The sequence below is a fragment of the Carcharhinus amblyrhynchos genome, chromosome 8 (genome assembly GCF_965287045.1).
Source record: "Carcharhinus amblyrhynchos chromosome 8, sCarAmb.v2.hapA, whole genome shotgun sequence".
NCBI lineage: Eukaryota > Metazoa > Chordata > Chondrichthyes > Carcharhiniformes > Carcharhinidae > Carcharhinus > Carcharhinus amblyrhynchos.
Genome location: NC_137331.1, coordinates 123,928,231 through 123,953,884, shown reverse-complemented (window position 1 = coordinate 123,953,884; position 25,654 = coordinate 123,928,231). Strand labels below are relative to the sequence as shown.

Below are 25,654 nucleotides of genomic sequence, written 5' to 3'. Positions count from 1 at the left end.
GAGAGAGAGAGAGACAGAGTGTGAGAGAGAGAGAGAGACAGAGTGTGAGAGAGAGAGAGAGACACAGAGTGTGAGAGAGAGAGACACAGAGTGTGAGAGAGACAGAGTGAGAGAGTGAGAGAGTGAGAGAGAGAGAGAGAGAGTGAGAGAGAGCAAGAGCAAGAACACAAGAGAATGTGAGAGTGAGAGTGAGAATATGAGAGAGAAATAGAGAGCAAGAGCAAGAACACAAGAGAGTGTGAGAGCGCACAAGAGAAAAACAGTGAGAGCGAGAGAGACAGGGAATCTATAGCTGCTGTAAACAGTAAGTACAAAGGCTGTTCACTATTAGCCACCAGGTAAGATGTGGGTTGGGGCTCCCTTATTAGTCAAAGAGAATGGACCTAGGGAAGCACACACAGAGTGCAGAGTCAGAGAGCTTTTCCCAGGGTGGAGGTGCCAATGACCAGGGGGCACAGGTTATCACAGGTGGCACAGTGGTTGGCACTGCTGCCTCACAGCGCCAGGGACCCAGGTTCGATTCCTGGCTTGGGTCACTGTCTGTGTGGAGTCTGCATGTTCTCCCCGTGTCTGTGTGGGTTTCCTCCGGGTGCTCTGGTTTCCTCCCACAGTCCAAAGACATGCTGTTTAGGGTGCACTGACCTGAACAGGTGCCAGAGTGTGGCGACTAGGGGAATTACACAGTAACTTCATTGCATCTGTTCAACATCCACCTTAACAATCCCCTTTAGCATTTTATATTCCTCCATCAGATTCCTTGCCCATTCTTCAGTGAGTACAAGCCCAAGCTATTCAACCACTCCTCATCCGCAGAATCAATCTGGTGAACCTCCTCTGAACTGCCTCCAATTCCACCACATCCTTCCTCAAACAAGGAGAAAAAAAACTGGAGACAATATTCCAGGTGTGGTCTCACTAATATCTTACACAATTATAACAACTTTTTTTATTTTTAAAATCTAACCATTTTGCTAAAAAATTCTCAGATTCCACGCGCCTTTTTTTATTACATGCTGCACCTGCAAACTGACTTTCTATCATTCATGCATAAGGACACCCAGATCCCTCTGCACTGACGCACTTTGGAATCTACTTCCCTTTTAAATAATAATTTGCCCTTTTACTTTTCTGGCAAAAATGGACAACCTCTCAGTTGCCAGGTTCTGGCCCATTCTCCTAACCTATCAATACCCATCTGTAAACTCTTTATCTCTTCATCACAGCCTGCTTTCCCACCCATGAATTTTGCTATGTTACACTCTGTCTCTGCTTGTGGATTATTTATACAGATTAGGGAACTGTTGGAACGGGTAGCAGCTTTGGACTAACTCCTGTAAGGATTACAATTCTGCAGAAAGTACATATTAACCTATCAAAGCACCATGGGATCTTTAGTCATATTGGGAAATGAGAGGGTGGGGATATATTTTCGGTCACAAAAACAGAAGACGCTGGAAAGTCTCAGCAGGTCTGACAGAACCTGTGGAGGCAGAATAGAGTCAATGTTTCGAATCTGGGTGACCCTTCGACAGAGTTTATTTCAAATTCCAGCATCTGCAGTATTTTGCTTATATATTTTCTGTTATTTGACATACACGGTGGCACAGTGGGTTAGCACTGATGCCTCACAGCGCCAGGGATCCAGGTTTGATTCCCGGCTTGGGTCACTGTCCATGTGGAGTTTGCATGTTCTCCCCATGTCTGGACTGGTTTCCTCCCACAGTCCAAATAGGTGTAGGTTAGGTTGGTCATGGTAAATTGCCCATAGTGTCAAGGAGATTAACATGGTAAATACATGGGGTTATGGGGATTGGGCTTGGGTGGGATTGTGGTCGGTGCAGATTTGATGGGCCAAGTGGCCTCTTTCTGCAGGGACTCAATGGGCATCTTAGCTGTCTAATCAGTAATGCTTAGTCAGGGTTGGTTTTGGTTTGTTTGTCACAGTAAAAGTCTTAAAACTTGTAAACCTTGATGTTTGGTCCTTTGAGTTAGCTACTGGGAACCCAAATCTCCTTTTAAAGATTATTCTTCTGGATGCATTGTAACAGCAGCCGAATTATGCTGAAAATATCTCAACTCATCCAAATTTCTGTTCATCTTTCAGCCTGTTCTTGTCCCCCTGAACTGACTCCTGGTCCAACAAGGTCTCAATTTCAAAATCCTCTTCCATATTTTAAAATCCCTCCGTAACCTCTCTCTCTTTCCAACCTCCATCTCCTCCAATCCTGCGGCTTTGTGACTGTGGAGTAGTGGTAATGTTATTGGGCTGGTAAATCCAGAGACCAGGTTAATGATCTGGAGAGATGGCTTCAAATCCCACCACAGATTTCAGCTGATGGAATTTAAATTCAATTATTAAATCTGGAATGAAAGCTAGTTTATCATCTCCTGTGAAAACTCACCTGGTTCACTAACGTTCTTTAGGGAAGGAAATCTGTCGTCCTTACCCAGTCTGGCCTACATGTGACTCCAGAGCCATAGCAATGTGATTGATCCCTCTGAAATAGCCCCAGCAAACCAGGGCGGCACGGTGGCACAGTGGTCATCACTGCTGCCTCACAGTGCGAGGGTCCCTGGTTCGATTCCCAGCTTGGGTCACTGTCTGTGTGGAGTTTGCACATTCTTCCCGTGTCTGTGTGGATTTCCTCCAGGTGCTCCAGTTTCTTCCCACAGTCCTAAGAAACATGGGTTACGTACATTGGCCATGTTAAATTGCCCCTTAACGTCAGCGGGACTACCAGGGCAATATTTGGGGCCATGGGGATAGGGTCTGGGAGGATTGTGGTCAGTGTAGACTCAATGGGCCAAATGGCCTCCTTCAACACTGTAATGATTCTACTCAGTTCTATGGCAATTAGGGATGGGCAATAAATTTGGATAATACCAGCGACACCCACATTCAATGAAAGAATAAAGGAAAAAATCTACACTCTTTCAATTCTGGTCTGTTGCATATTCCCAATTTTAATTGCCCCGGTTTTGATAGGCAGCTGCTGAGGCCCTGAACTTCAGATCATTGAAATCTTTCATTACACTTTCATTTTTATTGCTGTCATCCAGGTTTCCACGACCTGGAGTTTAATCTGGATAAATGTGAGGTAATGTATTTTGGAAGGTCTAATACAGATAGGAAATATACAGTAAATGGCAGAGCCCTTATGAGTATTGAAAGGAGAGGGATCCGGGTGTACAGGTACACAGGTCACTGAAAGTGGCAACGCAGGTGGAGAAGGTAGACAAGAAGGCAAACAGCATGCTTGCCTTCATCGGCCGGGGCACTGAGTTTAAAAATTGGCAAGTTATGTTGCAGCTTTATAGAACCTTAGTTAGGTCGCACTTGGAATATAGTGTTTAATTCTGGCTGCCACACTACCAGAAGGATGTGGTGACTTTGGAGAGGGAACAGAAAAGATTGACCAGGATGTTGCCTGGTATGGAGGGCATTAGCTATGAGGAGAGGTTGGAGAAACTTGGTTTGTTCTCACTGGAACATCGGAGGTTGAGGGGAGACCTGATAGAAATCTACAAGATTATGAGAGGCATGGACAGAGTGGATAGTCAGAAGCTTTTTCCCCAGGGTGGAAGAGTCAATTACTAGGGGGGCACAGGTTTAAATTCTGAAGGGCAAGGTTTAAAGGAGATGTACGAGGCAGATTTTTTTTTTTACACAGAGAGTACTGGGTGCCTGGAACTCGCTGCCGGGGGAGGGAGTGGAAGCGGATACGGTAGTGACTTTTAAGGGGCATCTTGACAAATACATGAATAGGATGGGAATAGAGGGATATGGTCCACGGAAGGTAGGGGGTTTTAGTTAAGTCAGGCAGCATGGTTGGTGCAGGTTGGAGGGCTGAAGGGCCTCTGATGAAGGTTCATCCAGACTCGAAACATTGGCTCTATTCTCTCTCCACAGATGCTGTCAGACCTGCTGAGATTTTTCCAGCATTTTCTGTTTATGTCCCTTCCCATACGTTCATGGCACCGTAGCAAAGTGATTAGCACTAATGCCTCACAAAGTGTTCATTTCTGGCCTCAGGACCAGTCCGCGTGGAGTTTGCACATTCTCCTCGTGTCTCCATGGGTTTCCTCCAGGTGCTCCGGTTTCCTCCCACACTCCAAACATGCGCAGGTTAGGTGGATTGGCCACACAAAATTGCCTCTTAGTGTCAGGGGGATTAGCAGAATAAACGTGTGGGGGTAAGGGGATAGGCCCGAGTGAGATCATGGTTGGTACAGAATTGATGGGCTGAATGGCCTCCTTCTGCACTGCAGGGATTCTATGATATTCTACCCACCGACAAAATCTGCTCCCCACCTGGTGACTCCCCTCCCTCGCCACCAAACTTACCTGCTAAAAACCACACCCTTCTCTGAAGTACTTCCACTCACCAATCAGGTTGGGGAATCTACAGGAAGGGATCTCCATCCTGTTCGGGGGAACTTGCACTTAGCGAGTATCGTGACCATAACTCCTCCCTGCTTCCCAGTAAACATCCAGATCATAGAGTCAACCAACCCACAGGGGAAATGGTGGGTGCACGTGACAGAGGCACCTGAGATAGAATCATAGAATCCCTACACAATGTAGAAGGAGGCCATTCAGCCCATCGAGTCTGCACCCATCAACAATCCCAACGCAGGTCCTATCCCCATAACCCCACACATTTATTCCACTCATCCCTCTAACCTACACATCCTGGGACACTGTGGGCGATTTAGCAATGACCAATCAACCTAACCCACTCATCTTTGGGCTGTGGGAGGAAACCAGAGAACCTGGAGGAAACCCACACAGACATGGGGAGAATGTGCAAACTCCGCACAGTCACCAAGCCTGGAATTGAACCTGGGTCCCTGGCACTGTGAGGCAGCAGTACTGTGCCACGTTGCTGCCCAGATTGGAGAACAATAGTAATCTACGGTGACTTGCCAACTTTACTTGCAACCCAATTGAGATTCAAGGGGATACAATTCTGTTCTACACTTCTCGCGCTTGCAAATATTTCAAGCGATTCGTAACAGGAGTAACTGTTTTTAAAAGAAAACTCAAGGCTTTAAACAATTCCACAATTCGCTGGTATGAGTGATTGTACAGGAGCTGGATGAGCTTCACTTTAAAACCCTTTGGTGTTAAAGATAAAAGGATAAACATCCAAACAAAACTCTCCACTTTTCTTTCTATGTTGCAGGCAGAAGATTTTATTGGCTATATCACAGGCATCGCAACACTCACCATTAAGGCTTCATCCATCGACTCTGAATGCACAGATTCTGCTGTCAACCTTCGCAGGGTGGATCACAAAACCAATAAATAAAAAACCCAAAGCCTAATGTCAACACCTCAGCTGTCAGCGCTGTGTCTGCTCACAGCCGAGCCTGGGTGACAGCAGCAGAATGGTGAGCAGTGCCGACAGATTAACTGCAAGTCATTTTTAAACACCAGCACAATGCCATTGAGTAATCCTCCTCGGCAAATTTCAGAACCTCTCCCAAGCCAACTTATGTCCTACCTCTCGCAGGCAAACAACCAAGCTTCAGTCACTGTCCATTATCGCGCGCTCCGTCTCCACGTCATTGTTCGAACAAAGTGCCAGAGGGCAGAGCGGGTAATTCCGAGCAGGTGTGTGCTCGAGAACGGCCCACTCCAATTAGGAGCAGGGTGCCGCCCCGTAATTACTAAGGAACACCTTTATTTAAAACGCAGCCAAACAGGTCCGTCCTCACTGCAAGGGGAGGCTTTCCTTCCATACAAAGCCCTTTTCCGAAGAAATTCTGGGAAGGGCATTTTATCTGGCAACAAGGTTGCGACTGTTTACTCGCAATCTTGGACTATCTGGCAGGCGGCTTTTTTTCTTTGTCAACGGTTACGATTATTTTAAGGTAACAGTGGTGGCAGCAAAACAACACAACTTTTTTTAAAAAAAGGATTTCCTCAAACCCATCCCCGTAAGACTACACAACGGAAATCCAAACAGGTGGAGGCCATTTGGCCCCTCGATCCTGCTCTGCCATTCAGCAGGATCATGGATGATTCGACATCCCTCGTGTCCACTTTCCGGCCCTTTCCCCATCACCCTTATTCCCTTACTGATCAAAAATCTACCTCAGCCTTAAATATGCACAAGGGCTCTATCCCCACAGCTCCCTGTGGCAAGGAGTTCCAAAGACCCTCAGAAAAGGAATTCCTCTTCATCCGAGTCTTAAATTGACCCCTTTATTCTGAAACCGTGCCCTCTGGTCCGAGACTCTCCCGTGAGAGAAAACATCCTCTCACTATTTACCTTGTTAAGCTCTTTAAGAATCCTATGATTTGGAGAGTCAGTGCAGACTCAGTGGGCCAAACGGCCTCCTTCTGCACTGCAGGGATTCTCTGGTTTCGATGAGATCACCTCTCGCTCTTCTCAATTCCAACGAGACTCCCAATGTGTTTAACCTTTCCTCATAAGATGATCCCTCCAAACCGGGGATCATCCCAGTGAACCTTCTCTGAACAAAATAATATCTTTCTGTAAATAAGGGAACCAAAATTGTTCACCGTACTCCAGTTGTGGCCTCACCAGTATCTTGTGCAGTTGCAGCAAGACTTGCTGACACTTATACTCCAACCCCCTTGAAATAAGGATGGAGATTCCATTAGCCTTCCTGATTACTTGCTGTACCAGCTTTTTGTGTTTTGTGCACAAGTTCCCCCAAGTCTCTTTGTGTTGCAGCTTTCTGAAGTTTTTCTCTATTTAAATAATTTCCTTAGATCCGATCACATCCATAAGACCAAAAGACAGAGGCTGGAATTCTCCAACCTTGCCTGGAACTGGGATTCTCCAGCCCCGCTGCAGTGGGTGGAGATTTGACCGAGTACCAAATTTTCCATTCTCACTGGCAGCAGTATCGGGGCACGTGACAGAGAATTCCAGCCATAGGATCAAAAGCAATCCCATCGAGTCACAGAGGTTTACAGCATGGAAACAGGCCCTTCGGCCCAACTTGTCCATGCTGCCCTTCTTTTGAACCACTGAGCTAGTCCCAATTGCCTGCGCTTTGCCCATGTCCCTCTATCCCTATCTTATCCATGTAACTGTCTAAATGCTTTTTAAAAATTGTACCCGTCCCTACTACCACCTCTGGCAGCTTGTTCCAGACGCTCACCACCTTCTGTGTGAAAAAAATTGCCCCTCTGGACATTTTTGTATCTCTCCCCTCTCACCTTAAACCTGTGCCCACTAGTTTTAGACTCCCCTACCTTTGGGAAAAGATGTTGACTCTGAATGCACAGATTCAATTTCTCATTATGCCCCTCATTATTTTGTAGACCTCTGCAAGTTCATCCCTAAGCCCCCTACGCTCCAGAGAAAAAACTCCCAGCAGGGAAGAAGCTGTTCTTGAGTTGGGTGGCACAAGTCCTCAGACTTTCGTATATTTTTCCCGACAGGAGGGGGGAATCTGCTGTCTATACCTGATCTGGCCCACATGTGACTCCAGAGCCACAACAATGTGGTTGACTCTCAACTGTCCTCCTAGGGATGGGCAATAAATGCTGGACCAGCCAGCTACACCCATGTCCCACAAATGAATGGATATCCAGCCTTTCCTTATAACTCAATCCATCAGGTAAATCTTTTCTGCACTCTTTCTAGTTTAATATCCTTTCTATAATAGGGTGACCAGAACTGTACACGGTATACCAAGGCCAGACCAGGTAAGAAGGCAGATTTTCTTCCCTAAAGGACATTAGTGAACCAAATGGGTTTTTCCAACAATCAACAACGGTTTCATGGTCATCAGTAGATTCTTAATTCTCGATATTTTTATTGAATTTAAACTCCACCATCTGCCGTGATGGGATTCGAACCCAGAACATTAGCTGGATTTCTGGATTAATAACCTAACGATGATACCAGAATGCCATCACCTCCCAAGTGACAGTCATATGGCCCAATTTACCGATTCTTCTCCGCTATCTCTACACCAGCTATGTAAAACATTACGCATATTCTGATCATCTTTTGCATTAGAATAGCGTCTTCTAACATCCCCTTCAGACACCAAGCACTAATCTTCTCTCCCTCGATATCAAGTTACTAGTTTACAGTTGAATGCTTCCATTATGTCCTTCTCTCAATGGTAAATAGAGGCATCATTACAGCACAGAAACAGATCATCATAAAACCCATCTGGTTCACTAATGTCCTTTAGGGAAAAAAATCTGCCGTCCTTACTGATTTATCTTATACGTGACTCCAGAGCCACAGCAATGTGGTTGACTCTCAACTGCCCTCTGAAATGGCCTAGCAATTTTAATATTTTTTTCAAAGCAATCTGGATTTTGCTTTGTGTCGGTGCAGACAAGCTATTTTATCAGCTCTGAGAAAGGGCAAGGCTACCTTTGGAAAAAGCCAAACACACAACCCTCTGTCAGGTCTTATTCCTCAGGTGAAGCCATCCAAGTTTTTACGTGTGCAGATCACTGACAACCTGTCCTGCTCCCCCCCACCCCCCGCCCAATGCTGACACTATGGTTAAGAAATCCCACCAATGCCTCTACTTTCTCAGAAGGCTAAGGAAATTTGGCATGTCAGCTACGACTCACCAGCTTTTACAGATGCACCATAGAAAGCATTCTTTCTGGTTGTATCACAGCTTGGTCTGGGCTCCTGCTGTGCCCAAGACCGCAAGGAACTACAAAAGGTTGTGAATGTAGCCCAATCCATCACGCAAACCAGCCTCCCATCCACTGACTCTGTCTACACTTCCCACTGCCTCGGAAAAGCAGCCGGTATAATTAAGGACCCCCTGCACCCCAGACATTCTCTCTTCCACCTTCTTCTGTTGGAAAAAAGATACAGAAGTCTGTACCAACCGACTCAAGAACAGCTTCTTCCCTGCTGCCAGGGAAGAATGGACCTACTTTGCAATAAGTTGATCTTTGTCTATACTTTAGCTATGACTGTAACACTACATTCTGTCCTTTCCTTCTCTACGAACGGTATGCTTTGTCTGTATAGCGCGCGCGAAAAACAATACTTTTCACTGTATTTCTGACAATAACAAATCAAATCAAAATCAATTGCCACATGACTCCTGGAATGCACTGCAACACTACGGACATGGTGAACTCCTTCAGTCTAACGCATAACACACCCTCCAAACCAAAGGGAGCAGTTGAATCATGCGGCAATATCTTAATTTTAAAAAAGACATATGAATCGAGACATCAAATACATTTAAATGTTACATTTTTGTTATTAAATCTATAACTAGACCCTCAAAATGCTCGTCATCAAGTTTTGGGAAAACTGGGAAGGAATGCTACACATGCAGGCAGGAGAGGTTTGGAACTCTCATCCACAAATCACAAATGGCGCTAGATAAATTTTTAATTTTCAGCAAGATTGATAGATTTTTGTTAAGAAAAGGGATTAAAAGATCTGGGGCAAAGGCTGGTGGAGTCAGATCACAGATTCACTGAATTGTGGGACAGCCTTGAGGGACTGAATGGCCTCCTCCTGTTCCCATGTTCCTAACAAGATTTTTACAGAGACATTTAAGCAAGTAAGCTGGACCAGCGAGACTAAAAAGTTGGAAATAGAATCCACAACTCAGTTTCCCAGGTGAAATTTCAACATGCACAACCTTGCAACCAACACCACTTTGTTTAGTAGCATTACAGAACACATTTAAATGTTTCAATTTTGATGGTGTGAAGGAATGTTGCTTTGATGGGCTGAAGGGCCTCTTTCTGCACTGTATGGTCCTAAGGTAACGCTGGGGTCAGAGGGAGCGGAGATGCACAGGAGGCAGAAGTGGAAGAATGCAAAGATCTCAGGGAGATGCAGAAGGTTACGGAAATAGAGATTGGAAAAACCATGGATTTATGTGAACATTTGCTTAACAATGTGGGGAGAAAGCAGGAATACGGCACTGAGACAGAGGCTCAGCTACAATCATATTAGAATCATAGAAAGAGGCCCTTCGGCCCATCGAGTCTGCACCGAACACAATCCCAACCCAAACCCTACCCCCATATCCCTACATATTATACCCACTAATCCCCTCTAATCTCCGTTACCCTGGACACTAAGGGGCAATTTCTTAGCACGGCCAATCAACCTAACCCGCTACATCTTTGAAAGGCAGAACAAGCTCGAAGGGCCGAGTGGCCCACTCTTAGTTTTTATGTTAAAGCCAAAAAGTTCAAACACACAAGGAAATTGGATGCCTTGTACAAAGCAGTTGGCACTGATTCAGGAAGGATATAATTTCCATACTGCCTACTGATTATAATCCCTCAGCATGTAAATAGCACAATACACACCACTCACTGGCTCTTCCATATCCTCACTAAGCACTAAAACAAGTTAATTCCTACTGTACTAACATTAAGGGTGAACACTGGTGCAGTGGTATTATCACTGATCTAATAACCCAGAGACCCGCAGCAGGGACACAATTTCAAACTCCACCACGGCAGATGGTTAAATTTGAATTCAATAAAAATCTGGAATTAAAAGCCTAACGGTGACTTTCTCTGATTATCGGAAAAATCCATCTGGTTCACTAATGTCCTTTAGGGAAGGAAATCTGCTGTCCTTACCCGGTCTGGCCTACATGTGATTCCAGAGCCACAGCAACGTGGTTGACTCTCAAATGCCTTTTGAGATGGGGGGTAGTTAGGGACGGGCAATGAATACTGTCACAGCCAGTGACACTGATGTCCCTCTCCCCCAGGAGGCCTTACATAACATTAGAATTTTCTCTCGGGATCTATTTGGAAACTATTTCATTAATCTTTCCTTATAGCTTCTTTCTCTCCTTGTTCTCTCAAAGTATAAACGGGCAATAAAACTACATCGCTCACTAAAAGTGTCAAATCATAAGAACATAAGAAATAGGAGCAGGAGTAGGCCATCTGGCCCTTCGAGCCTGCCCCGCCATTCAATAAGATCATGGCTGATCTGAAGTGGATCAGTTCCACTTTCCCGCTTTCTCCCCATAACCCTTAATTCCCCTGTCTGTCAGAAACCTATCTACCCGTGACTTAAATATATTTAGCGAGGTAGCCTCCACCACTTCAACGGGCAGAGAATTCCAGAGATTCACCACCCTTTGAGTGAAGAAGTTCCTCCTCAACTCCGATCTAAACTGCACTCCCCCATACCTTGAGGCTGTGCCCTCTAGTCCTGCTATCCTTTCTGAGTGGGAAGAATCACTCTACCTCTACCCTATCCATCCCCTTCATTATCTTATACGTCTCTATAAGAACCCCCCTCATCCTCCTAAACTCTAACGAGTGCAGACCCAGTCTATTCAGTCTCTCTTCATACTCCAACCCCCTCATCTCCGGTATCAGCCTAGTGAACCTCCTCTGTACTCCCTCCAAGGCCAATATATCCTTTCGCAAATAAGGGGACCAAAACTGCACACAGTACTCCAGCTGCGGCCTCACCAGTGCCCTGTACAGTTGCAGCAAGACCTCCCTGCTTTTATATTCAATCCCCCTCGCTATAAAGGCCAGCATCCCATTCGCCTTCTTGATCACCTGCTGCACCTGCAGACTGGGTTTTTGCGACTCACGCACAAGGACCCCCAGGTCCCTCTGCACTGTAGCATGCTGCAGATTTTCGCCTTTTAAATAATAATCCCTCCTACTATTATTTCTACCAAAGTGGATAACCTCACATTTGCTAACATTATACTCCATCTGCCAGGTCCTCGCCCACTCGCTCAGCCTATCCAGATCCCTCTGCAGACTTTCCACACCCTCCAGGCAATTTGCTTTTCCACTCATCTTCGTGTCATCAGCAAATTTCGTCATGCTACACTCAGCCCCCTCCTCCAGATCATCTACATAAATGGCAAATAGCTGAGGCCCCAGCACCGATCCCTGGGGCACTCCACTCGTCACCAACCGCCAACCAGAAAAGCACCCATTGATACCAACTCTCTGCTTCCTATTAGCCAGACAATCCTCTATCCACGCTAACACCTTACCCCCAACTCCATGCACCCTAACCTTCTGAGGCAACCTTTTGTGAGGCACCTTATCAAACGCAATCAGAGCCTGTAACACAACGGCCAGGATCCCACGGTGAGAGCAGCACAAAGCCAACTGCAGTCACTGGCTGTGTAAGAGCCAGTCATAGAGTCATCAAGATTTACAGCACAGAAACAGGCCCTTTGGCCCAACTTGTCCATGCTGCCCAATTTTTACCACTAAGTTCGTCCCAATTGCCCTCAATGGGCCAATATTCCTCTATACCCATCTTACCCCTGTAACTGTCTCTGCCTCTAATACTACCTCTGGTAGCTCGTTCCACACACTCACCACCCTGTGTGTGAAAAAACTGCCCCTCTGGGCCCTCTCACTTAAACCTATGTCCTCTACTTTGAGACTCCCCTCCCTTTGGGAAAAGATGTTGACTGTCTACCTTGTCTATGCCCCTCATTATTTTATAGACCGCTATAAGATCACCAACAACACCCTACCAATACCCTGGTGATTACCATTGACCAGGAACTGAACTGGGCTAACCCATATAAACACAGTGGTTACAAGAGCAGGTCAGAGGCTGGGAATTTTGTAGCAAGCAACTCATCTCCTGATCCCCCCCCCAAAGCCTGTCCACCATCTCCAAGGCACAAGTCAGGAGTGTGATGGAATACTCCCATTTGCCTGGATGGGTGCAGCTCCAACAACACTCAAGAAGCTCAACACCACCCAGGACAAAGCAGCCCCACTAGATTGCTCCCCCATCCACAAACATTCACTCCCCCCCCGTGACCGACACTCAGTGGGAGCTCGTGTACCATCTACAGGTTCCTTACAGCCAGGAACAGGGGAATTTTTAATGGGGAACAAAGAAATGACTGACCAATGGAATACATACTTTGGCTCTGTTTTTACAAAGGAAGATAGAAATAAGATACCAGAATGTTGGGGAATACAGGGCTTAGTGAGAGGGAGGAACTGAAGAATCATAGAAACCCTACAATACAAAAAGAGGCCATTCAGCCCATCGAGTCTGCACCGATCACAATCCCACCCAGGCCCTGCCCCCATCTCCCTACATATTTACCCACTAATCCCTCTAACCTACGCATCTCAGGACACTAAGGGGCAATTTTTAGCCTGGCCAATCAACCTAACCTGCACACCTTTGGACTGTGGGAGGAAACCGGAGCACCCGGAGGAAACCCACGCAGACACGAGGAGAATGTGCAGACTCCACACAGACAGTGACCTGAGCCGGGAATCGAACCCAGGTCCCTGGAGCTGTGAAGCAGCAGTGCTAACCACTGTGCTACCGTGCCACCCCGAAGATCAGTATTAGTAGAGAAATGGTGTTGAGGTCATTATTCCATTTCCACGTTAAATTTTCCTCTTGTCATGAGAATAGACAAGAGATGCTGTTTTCAGCTTAATCTGATTATATATTGCATTTAAAGAAACAGGAGGAGGCCATTCAGCCCCTCGAGTCTGTTCCACCATTCAATGAGATCATGGTTGATCTGTGACCTAGCCTTAATATCTTTCCCAAATCTATTAATCTCAGTCTAAAAATTAATGATAGGTCTTGCTCGCATCAATTGCCACGAGAAAATTCCAAACATCCCCACCCCTTTCCAAATTTCACCCACAGAACGGGCTGTCTTGGAATTTTAGACTCTGGTCTTCTAGACCTCGGCTTCCCACCCAGTGGGAATCATTTTCCGCTCGGTATCCTCTTTCCTCCTATTAATATCCTGGATCTGAGCACAGTGATACGCTGGATCGCAAAGATAATCCTAATAACACATCGAACCAATGATAAGAATAGTAACCAGCTCTTGCCCTAGACGTCTAGGTGAGGCAGTACATTTCAGCAAGTTCTTCTCCTCAATTTTAGCAAAAGGTTAGTCATTCTACTCTCTCCTTCCTCAGTACGCTGCCTGTATGGGTTTCCTCTGGGGGCTCCGGTTTCCTCCCACAGTCCAAAGATGTGCGGGTTAGGTTGATTGGTCAAGCTAAATTAACCCTACTGTCGGGGGATTAGCAGGTAAGTATGTGAAATTACGGGACTAGGGGCTGGGTGGATGGTGGCTGGCGCAGACTCGATGGGCTGAATGGCCTCCTTCTGCACTGCAGGGATTCTATATTAGGTTCCAGCTATTCTTCTTGTGAATTCACGTTTTGGTTCAAGTGACCCTTCACAGAACTGTTCTGCCAAAGGGTCACTTAAACTGGAACGTTAAACCTGTTTCTCTCTCCACAGAGGCTGTCAGACCTGCTGAGTTTATCCAGCGTTCACTATTTTTAACCTCAAATTTCCAGCATTCTATTTTGCTCTGATATCTTTACACTCCCATAGAATCCCTACAGTGCAGGAGGCCATTCGGCCCATCAAGTCTGTACCGACTACAATCCCACCCAGGCCCTATTTCCGTAACACCACGCAGTTACCCTAGCTAGTCTCCCTGACACCAATGGGCAATTTTTAGCACGGCCAATCAATCGAACCCGCACATCTTTGGACTGTGGGAGGAAAGCGGAGCACCCGGAGGAGACCCATGCAGACACAAGGAGAATGTGCAAACGCCACACAGACAGTGACCCCAGCTGGGAATTGAACCCGGGTCCCTGATGCTGCGAGGCAGTAGTGCTAACCACTGCGCCACCATGAGGTGGCTAGCCGAGATACAAGTGACAGCCAACTCAAAAGGCAGACTTTCAGTGAGTTACCAGCCCTGAGGACAATCACTCAGTTCACCCCTGGACAAATCAGTTACATCTATCCCAAATAAAAACTAAAATCCAGAGGAGAGTGAACGAGAATTCTCACTGACCCCAATTTAACCATTCAAGTGTTTCTTTGGACATCTTTTCAAAATTTAAATATCTAACCTTCAAAATTTCCCACAAACTACACTGGAAACATTACAAGAGCATAAGGTGTAGGAAAAACTCCGGATCAACTCGAACTCTTTCTCAATTAAGGAAATATGTGCATTAAGCAGTTCCATTTGAATAGTTCAAATGTGACTTTTAAACTTTATGTATTATTTCTTCAATGATAGAATAATGATTTTTCACAACTTCTCGAATTCTCGGAGGAACATTTCAATGAATGAGGATTCCAGGAGCGCTGCAGGCTCGAGCTTTGAACAAAAGTTAAAGTTTTAAAGTTTATTTATTAGTATCACAAGTAAGCTTACATTAACACTGCAATGAAGTTACTGTGAAAATCCTAGTCGTCACACTCCAGCGCCTGTTTGGGTCAATGCACCTAACCACTCACACCTAAATCCTCACCCCCCCCTGCTTAGCAAGTCAATGGAATGGGGAAAAAGGTGAGGGAAATTCAGCAATGGTTCAAGGTGGCTTTTTTTTTAAACAAATCGCAACATTAACATTTACTTTTTACGTTCAGTGAAATATTGAAGTTAATTGTTTCTGATACTGGAATACACACACACACACACACACACACACACAGAGGCTCACTCAGAGACACAGAGAGGCACACACACAAACTGTAAAATTAGCAGGATTGAGCGTGCTTCCCACCAGAAACATGGAGGGAAATCTATTTATCCTTTTGTATTTACAAATTCCAAATAAAATCCGGTGTGAATTGATAAAGCTTCCAGCAGGGATAATGTTCTAAGGATTAGACATTTAAAAGCAATCCTCCTTCGTGGTAAGTTACCTGCAAGTGAAGATGAATATTCTAGAGTTAGAGTTTCCGATCGTCAGTCACTGGGATTCTCCCACGCTCCGATCTCCGTGTATTCAGCCACCTGCAGTGTTCCAATAAAGCTCAAGCTAAGCCTGGGGGACAGCACCTCCCACACTCTCCCTTTCACACGCTCCAATCCCAGCACATCTCCACCTTTCCTGACGAGAGGTCACAGTCCTAACACGTCCGCTCTGTTTCTCAGGAGCTGCTGTTTGTGTCTTTTCCCCTATTTTCAGCTGAAGGATTCCAGCAGCCGCAGTATTGTGCTTGAATAAGGGAGCTCTGACCCTGAAACATCTACACCCCTCCCTCCCAAAGGTAACAATCTCCTGCTGACGTACAGTAACGAGATTGTGGATTGCACACGGCTCGTGTGCACACAGCGTGCGGGCTATCCCACTGCGGAGGCATCACAGATGTGTCAGATTTTGCCCCTGTCCGGTACGCTCGCTGGAGTCACCGGACCGGCAGCTCGAACCGATCGGCTGACCCACTTGGTACTGAGGCCAATGAAGCAGGCATCTCAGTGCCCTTGATACTGGCCAATGGGGCAGACAGCCGTGTTAATCTGCAGGCAGGCAGCCTTATCGGCAGACTGTGCTGTTAGTTTAGGTTAATGGTTACTGAACATTACACACCCAGTCTGATCGGGGTAAACGGTGACAGGGAGATAGAAATGTGAAGGAGAACGGGATCAGTGGAATAGAGGAACCTTCATCATCCGTATCCCGTTCTAACGGGCAGAGCGGAAGCAGCGTTCAACCTCCGGGAGCAACGGGAAGTTTAAAAACCAATAAAAGTTTTTTCTGAAAGAATGATCTGTAACCTTCATCGTTAGGGGGGGAGGGGGAGCGAGAGGCCGGGGGAGGGGGAGGAGGGGGGCAGGCCGGGGCAGGCGGGGGAGGGGGGAGTGGGGTCGGAGGAGGGGAGGCCAGTAGAGAGGTAGGGGCAAGGCCGGGGGGGCAGGAGGGGGTGAGGCCGGAGGGGGTTGGGGGGAGGAGGGGGCGAGGCTGGAGGTGGTGGAGGAGAGGAGGGGGCGAGGCCAGGGGGAGGGAGGAGGCGGCGGTGAGGCCAGGAGGAGGGGGTGAGTCCGAGGCCGGGGGTGGTAAGGGGTCTGTTGTGCAGTTCTGTAGAACAATGACACGGATTCGAAACATTCACTCGGTGTCTCTCTCCTCAGATGCTGCCTGACCAGCTGAGCATTTTGGTTATTTTCCGTTTTTGTTTCCAGCACCTGCAGTATTTTAGTCTCTTCTGTTCTCTCCCCCCCACCCCCTGCAGGGCTGATATCCAGTAGGAAATTTCCACCTCTGATTTAAACCTGATAGCAGGAATCCTCAGCGGGGTCCAGGGTCGATATTGAGGGGGTGGGACACTATCTGTAAGGTATGATTCCGTGAGAATGACTTTGTCAGGCTGTTGTTTGGTTAGTCTGGGAGACAGCCCTCCCAGTTTTTGGCACGAGGCCCCGGATGTTAGTCAGGAGTTTGCAGGGTTGACAGAACTGAGTTTGCTGCTGCTGTTTCCAGTGTCTAGATCGACGCCGCGTGGTTCATCCGATCTCTTTCCTTTTAGATTCCGTAATGGTTCGATACAAGTCGCTCAGACCATTTCGGGGGGCAGTTAAGTGTCAACCACATTGCTGTGGGTCTGGAGTCACATATGGATTCCTGGAGCAACATGGATACTTTCCCAGACCTCAGGAGCCTCCTCTTGGCACGAGCAGACATTGACAATGAGGACCTGCATTGACTCCAACGTGCCAGTCCTCGGTCACCTGAGGGACACAGCGTTCACAGTCTGAGACCTCAAATCCAGCTCACGTTCTACAGAGCAGCCACGGTGATCACCCTCCTGTGTGCATCAGAAACACGGACAAAGTATAACAGGCACCTCAAATTCCTGGAGAGATATCACCAACGCTGTCTCCACAAAACCTTGCAAATCCACTGGCAGGATAGATGTACCAACGTGAGTGTCCTCTCCCAGTACTGAGGCACTGGTCACTGCCCAACCAGCTGTGATGGCCAGGACACATTGTCCACACGCCCAGCACTAGATTCCCAAAGTAAGTGCTCTACTCCGAGCTCTGCCATGGCAAGCGATCACTAGGAGGTAGCAGAAGAAACATGACAAGGACACTCTGAAAGCCTCCGTAAATATATGCAACATTCCCATCGACACATGGGAATCACTGGCCTTGGAACACACAAACTGGAGAAGAAGCATCCGTGAAGGCACTATTTTCCAAAGGTTGGGGAGTCTAAAACTACAGGGCACAGGTTTAAGGTGAGAGGGGAGAGATAGAAAAAGGGTCCAGAGGGGCAATTTTTTTCCACACAGAGGATGGTGAGTGTCTGGAACAAGCTGCCAGAGGTAGTAGTAGAGGCGGGTACAATTTTGTCTTTTAAAAAGCATTTAGACATTTATACAGGTAATACAGGTACAGAAGGATACGGACCACATACTGGCAATTGGGATTAACTTAGGGTTTAAAAAAAAGGCGGCCTGGACACGTTGGGCCGAAGGGCCTGTTTCCATGCTGTAAAGCTCTATGACTCTATGAATCACCTCGAGCGTCACTGGGTGGTACACACAGAGGCCAAGCATAAACAGCAGAAAGAGAATGCAGAATCCAGAGCGTCCCACCCACCCCACTCATCAAACATCCCCTCCCCAAACCTGTAGCAGAGCCTGTGGCTCCAGGATTGGATTATTCAGCCCCTCCCAGAACCCACCTCCCCAGAGTCATCCTCCGCTCTGAGGGGCTGCCAGGCGAGCAGACCCTGCCAGGTGAGGACGGGGTGAGGGTGGCAGAGTGCGTTATTGAACCAGATGGGTTTTTTTCTTAAACAACAATCGACAACACTCACTGTTACAGAGACTAGCATTTTTTGTTTAATTCCAGGTTTATTAACGGGGATTTAAACCATCGTCTCCAGAGCAACAGCCTGGACCTCGGGATAACTAATCGCGTGTCAACAACTGTGTGACTGCACCCTCACCATCAGAGACCAGCCCTGGCATCCACTACAAACTCGGCAGCAGTGGAGATGCACTACTCCGTATCTGAGCACAACCTAACAAGGAGCTGCTCCCAGTCACAATTTGTGACAACAGTAGAAACCCACATCCGCAAAAGAACTGAGACACCAAAATAACTAAAAAGGCAAAAGATACAAGAGGCACTCGGAAAGTACTGGAACGCCCACATCACATACAAAGCCCAGCCCCAAGATACCTTGGGCAACTTCACACACAGCACACACCAATTAGCACAAGGTGGTAGAGGGTTTTCTGAATGAAACGGCCCAAGTAAAATAGACAGTATTACGGTTGATAAAGAGGATGTGCTGGAAATTCTTGAGGGGCTGAAAATAGATAAGTCCCCTGGTCCGGATGGGATCTACCCTAGGATTCTCTGGGAGGCTAGAGAGGTGATTGCAGAGCCTCTGGCTCAGATCTTCAGGTCGTCATTGGTCTCTGGTGTAGTCCCGGAGGATTGGAGGATAGCGAATGTTGTCCCATTGTTTAAGAAGGGGAACAGAGACTTTGCCGGGAATTATAGACCGGTGAGTCTTACTTCTGTTGTGGGCAAGGTTTTAGAAAAAATTATTAGGGATAGGATTTATAGTTATTTGGAGTGTAATGAATTGATTAGAAATAGTCAACATGGTTTTGTAGCGGGTAAGTCGTGCCTTACTAACCTTATTGAGTTTTTTGAGAAGGTGACCAAAGAGGTGGATGGGGGTAAGGCAGTTGACGTGGTATACATGGATTTTAGTAAGGCGTTCGATAAGGTTCACCATGGTAGGCTTCTGCAGAAAATGCAGATGTATGGGATTGTGGGTAATCTAGGAAGTTGGATCAGGAATTGGCTATCAGATAGGAGACAGAGGGTGGTGGTGGATGGTAAATATTCATCATGGAGTACAGTTACGAGTGGTGTGCCTCAGGGATCTGTTTTGGGGCCACTGTTGTTTGTAATTTTTATTAATGATCTGGATGAGGGTATAGTTGGGTGGATTAGTAAATTTGCTGATGACACCAAAATTGGAGGTGTGGTAGATTGTGAGGAAGGGTGTCATAGTCTGCAGGGAGACTTAGATAGGTTGCAGAGCTGGGCCGAGAGGTGGCGGATGGAATTTAATGCGGAGAAGTGTGAGGTAATTCACTTTGGTAGGAGCAACAGATGTGTCGAGTATAGGGCTAACGGGAGGACTTTGAATAGTGTGGATGAACAGAGGGATCTAGGTGTGTGTGTACATAGATCCCTGAAAGTTGGGAATCAAGTAGATAAGGTTGTTAAGAAGGCGTACGGTGTCTTGGCGTTTATTGGTAGGGGGATTGAATTTAGGAGTCGCAGTGTAATGTTGCAACTGTACACTACTCTAGTGCGGCCGCACTTGGAGTACTGTGTGCAGTTCTGGTCCCCGCATTACAAGAAGGATGTGGAGGCGTTGGAGAGGGTGCAGAGGAGGTTTACTAGGATGGTGCCTGGTATGGTGGGGAGGTCCTATGAGGAGAGACTGAGGGATTTAGGGTTGTTTTCGTTGGAAAGAAGGCGGCTAAGAGGGGATCTTATTGAAACATATAAGATGATTAGAGGTTTAGATAGGGTGGATAGTGATAGCCTTTTTCCTCGGATGGAGAAAGCTAGCACGAGGGGGCATGGCTTTAAATTAAGGGGGGGTAGCTACAGGACGGATGTCAGGGGTAGGTTCTTTACCCAGCGGGTGGTGAAGGATTGGAATGCCCTGCCTGCTGCAGTTGTAAATGCGTCTAGTTTGGGGGCGTTTAAGAGATCTCTGGATAGGTTTATGGACGAAAAGGGATTGGTATAGGCTAGTGGGTCATTGTTTTTGTAACTGGTCGGCGCAACATCGTGGGCCGAAGGGCCTGTTCTGCGCTGTAATGTTCTATGTTCTATGTTCTAAGGATCATGGTGGGCAATTTACCCAGCATGCAAATGGGCAGAGAAACCACCCTATCTCCAAGTCTAAGTGTCCACCTGAGGAACAGAGTGGCTTCTCAGGGCCTGGCTGAAGGACGCCCCAATCTAAACAAAATTACACAGTATTTACAGCGAATGGAGGGATACTGACTGGCCAAATAAATGCAGCAGCAGTCAGAGGCCAGGAATTCTGCATTTAATTTGGAATAACTCATCTTCTGACGAAGGCTATCCTCCATCAACAAGGCACAAGTCAGGAGTGTGATGGAATTCTCCCCACTTTCCTGGATGGGTGCAGCTCCAACAACACTCAAGAATCTCAACACCATCCAGGGCAAAGCAGCCCGCTGGAATCCATCACTTTAAACATTCATAGTGGCACAGTGTTTAGCACTGCTGCCTCACAGTGTCAGGGACCCGGGTTCGATTCCCGGCTTGGCTGACTGTTGCGTGGAGTTTGAATGTTCTCCCTGTGCCTGCTTGGGTTTCCTCCGGTTTCCTCCCATAATCCAAAGATGCATTGGCCATGTTAAACTGCCCCTTAGTGTCTTCAGGATGTGTAGGTTTCATGGATAAACATGGTAAATGTGTGATGTTAAGGGGATAGGGTGGGGGAAGAGGCCTGGGTAAGATACTCTGTCAGAGTCAGTGTGATTCGATGGCCTGAATGGCCTCCTCCTGTACTGCAGCGATTCTATGATTCCACCACCAACGAACAGTGGCAGCCGTGTGTACCATCTAGAAGATGCACTGCAGGAATTCGCCAAGGTTCCTGAGGCAGCACCTTCCAATCACACGACCACTATCACCTGGAAGGACAAGGGCAGCAGATACCTGGGGAACACCACCACCCGCAAGTTCCCCTCCAAGCCACTCACCATCCTGACTTAGAAATATCAGCTGTTCCTTCAGAGTCGCTGGGTCAAACTCCTGGAACTCCCTCCCTAACAGCACTCTGGGTGTACCTACATGATGTGGAATGCTGGCGTTGAACTGGGGTAAACACAGTAAGAAGTCAGGTTAAAGTCTAACAGGTTTATTTGGTAGCATAAGCCACTAGCTTTCGAAGCGCTGCTCCTTCATCAGGTAAGTAGGAATTCAGTTCACAAACAGGGCATATAAAGACACAAACTCAATTCACAAAATAATGGTTGGAATGCGAGTCTTTACGGGTAATCAAGCCTTAAAAGCACAGAATGGAGAGAGGGTTAAGCACAGGTTAAAGAGATGTGTATTGTCTCCAGACAGGACAGAGATTTTGCAAGCCCAGGCAAGTCACGGGGGTTACAGATAGTGCGACGTGAACCTAAGATCCCAGTTGAGGCCGTCCTCATGTGTGCGGAACTTGGCTATCAGTCTCTGATCATCGACTCTGCATTGTCATAAGGCGTGAAGGCCGCCTTGGAGAACGCTTACCCGAAGGTCAGAGGCTGAATGCCCGTGGCCACTGAAGTGTTCGCCAACACTCTTGCCCTGGTGATTGTCGAGCGATGTTCATTCATCCGTTGTCGTAGCGTCTGCATGGTCTCCCCAATGTACCATGCCTCGGGACATCCTTTCCTGCAACGTATCAGGTAGACAACGTTGGCCGAGTTGCAAGAGTATTTACCGTGTACCTGGTGGATGGTATTCTCACGTGTGATGGTATCATCCATGTCGATGATCCGGCATGTCTTGCAGAGGTTGCTGTGGCAGGGTTGTGTGGTATTGTGATCACTGTTCTCCTGAAGGCTGGGTAGTTTGCTGCGGACAATGGTCTGTTTGAGGTTGCGTGGTTGTCTGAAAGCAAGAAGTGGGGGTGTGGGGATGGCCCTGGCGAGATGTTCGTCTTCATCAATGATATGTTGAAGACTCCGGAGAAGATGTCGTAGCTTCTCCGCTCCGGGGAAGTACCGGATGACGAAGGGTACTCTGTCCACCGTGTCCCGTGTTTGTCTTCTGAGGAGACCGGTGCGGTTTTTTGCTGTGGCGCATCGGAACTGTCGATCTATGAGTCGAGCGCCACATCCTGTTCTTATGAGGGCATCTTTCAGGGTCTGGAGGTGTCTGTCACGATCCTCCTCATCTGAGCAAATCCTGTATATACGGAGGGTTTGTCCATAGGGGATGGCTTCTTTAACATGCTGGAGAAGTGGAGCACTGTGAGGTTATCTGTGGGCTTACCACAACCCCATTAATTAACTCACAATGCTCCACTTCTCCAGCTTCCACTCTAAACATGTTAAAGAAGCCATTCCCTATGGACAAGCCCTCCGTATACACAGGATTTGCTCAGATGAGGAGGATCGCGACAGACACTACAGTGGTCACGGGCAGTCGGCCTCTGACCTTTGGGTGAACAGAACTCCCACTCACCTGATGAAGGAGCAGCGCTCCGAAAGCTAGTGGCTTGTGCTACCAAATAAACCTGTTGGACTTTAACCTGGTGTTGAGAGACTTCTTACTGGGTGTAACCACATCACAGGGACCGCGGCGGCTCAAGAAGGCAGCTCACCACCTCCTAACAGGCAATGAGGGACGGGCAATAGATGTTTGCCTAGCCAGCCGATGCCCACATTCTGCGGCGTGCTGGCACAGCGGTTAGCGCTGCTGCCTCACAGCTCCAGGGACACAGGTTCAATTCCTAGCTTGGGTCACTGACTGTGTGGAGTTTGCACATTCTCCCCGTGTCTGCATGGGTTTCCTCCAGGTGCTCAGGTTTCCTCTCACAGTCTGAAAGACGTGCTGGTCAGGGTGCATTGGCCGTGCTAAATTCTCCCTCAGTGTACCCGAACAGGCACTGGAATGTGGTGACTAAGTGATTTTCACAGTGACTTCACTGCAGTGTTAACGTAAGCCTACTTACGACGCTGCATAGAAACTAGACGCAGGAGTAGGCCGTTTGGCCCTTTGAGCCTGCTCCTCCATTCATTTTGATCATGGCTGATCATTGAATTCAATATCCTGATCTCCTCCTTCCCCCATATCCCTCGATCCCTTTAGCCCCAAGAGCGACATCTAATTTCTTCATGAAATCAGACAACATTTTGGTAGTGAATTCCACACATTCCCCACCCTCTGGGTGAAGAAATTTCTCCTCACCTCAGTTCAAAGGGGTTTATCCCTTATCCTCAAACAAAACCCCTAGTTCTGGACTCCCCCACCTTTGGGGAACATTCTTTCTGAATCTACCCTGTCTAACCCTGTTAGAATGTTATACGTTTCTGAGATCTCCTCCAAACTCCAGCGAACACAATCCCAACCGACTTAGTCTCTCCTCATTTGACTAATAAATAAACTTTGAATAAATCAAACGGCGATAGTACAGGAAGGTACAGCTGATGCAATTGATCAGCTGTGATCGTACTGAATGGTGGAACAGGCTCAAAATATCTCACAGGCAAATCTTTCTCCAATCTCTAACGTTCCAGCATTCTAGTGTTCCTCTGGGTGAGGAGGTTTCTCCAAATTGCCCAGAGCTGAAAAGGAACGCCGCATTCTGGGAATGAGGCAAGATGGAACAGGATAACGGTTTCAAAGAGCCAGTACAGGCATGATGGGCTGAATGGCCTCCTGCTACACTGTGAGAGTCAATAAAAACTAAAGATTAAAATTAAGCAGTGTGTCACAAGGTACAAGAAGAATACCAACCGCTTCTTGTTTCGCGATGAAAAGGACACAGTTACTGAGTGTAATACTGGCAATTCGAGATGATTCCGTCACATCTTTGACCTTCTGTAACAGTCGGGGTGGTAATCCTGCTGTAAACCAAACAAAAATCAAACATTATCCCCATGGCCAACCTAACGATAGCCAGCTTCTTAACATAACTAAACTTGCATTGCTATAGCAACCGCAGCATGGTTAACAAGCTGATCTTAAACCTCCCATGTCTTTATACTCAATGCCCCTGATGACAAAGTCCAGGATATTGTATAATTTATTACCTGCTCTCTCCATCTGTGCTGCCACTTTCAATGATTCCATAGAGTTTTACAGCACAGAAACAGGCCCAAAGCCCAGCACGCCTGCGCCAAACATCTAATACCAACCAAACCCCTTTACCAGCACTTGGTCTATGGCCTACTATGCCGTGGCGATTGAAATGCTCATCCAGATACTTCTTTGTGTACTTATTTACCCAGGTCTCTCTGCTTCTGCACCCCTTTGGAATTTTACTCTTTCTTTGAGATTGTCTCTCCAAGTTCCTCCACCCGCAATGAATCACCTCACACCTTTCCGCATTAAACATCATTTGCCACCTATCTGCCCACTCCATCACTCTATCCATATCCTTCTGAGGTTCTACACTGTCATAGAAATCCTACAGTACAGAAGGAGGCCATTCAGCCCATCAAGTGCACTGACTACAACCCCACCCAGGTCCCACTCCCATAACCCACATATTTACCCCGCTAATCCCTCTAACTGAGGCATCCCAGGACAGACTGAAAGAATTGATGGTTAGGATGCATTGGCCATGCTAAATTCTCCCTCAGTGTACCCGAACAGGCGCCAGAGTGTGGCAACTCGGGGATTTTCACAGTAACTTCATTGCAGTGTTAATGTAAACCTACTTGTGTCACTAATAAACAAACTTTAAAACTTTAAACGAAGGGGCAATTTAGCATGACCAAAGTACCTATCCAGCACATCTTTGGAGTGTGGGAGGAAACCCACGCAGACATGGGGAGAATGCGCAAACTCCACACAGACAGTCACCCAGGCCTGGCGCAGTGAGGCAGCAGTGCTAACCATTGTGCTGCCCTATACCACTGTGCCCTCGTCATCGATACCAATCCTTCCAAGTTTTACATCATCTGCAAATCGTGCCCAGTACACCAAGGTCACCAATGTGCATCAGGAAAGTCCCCGGGGAACACCACGACAAACCTTCCTCCCGAATGGAAAGCTACTCACCATTACTCTCTGCTTTCTATTATTCAGCCAATTTTATACCCACATTGCTACTGCCCCTTTTATTCCACAAACTGCAACTTTTCTCACAGGTCTG

At 47.2% G+C, this 25,654-nt stretch overlaps 1 protein-coding gene across 2 annotated transcripts in view; it reads right to left on the bottom strand.

Moving 5' to 3' along the window:
• osbpl1a (oxysterol binding protein-like 1A) overlaps positions 1 to 25,654 on the bottom strand; it is a 224,085-nt gene that overhangs the window by 120,591 nt on the left and 77,840 nt on the right. For both annotated transcript variants that reach the window (XM_080194750.1, XM_080194751.1), the window contains exon 15: positions 24,292 to 24,401. In XM_080194750.1, the coding sequence (XP_080050876.1) occupies positions 24,292 to 24,401 (110 nt within the window). The remainder of the gene's footprint in view (positions 1 to 24,291; positions 24,402 to 25,654) is intronic.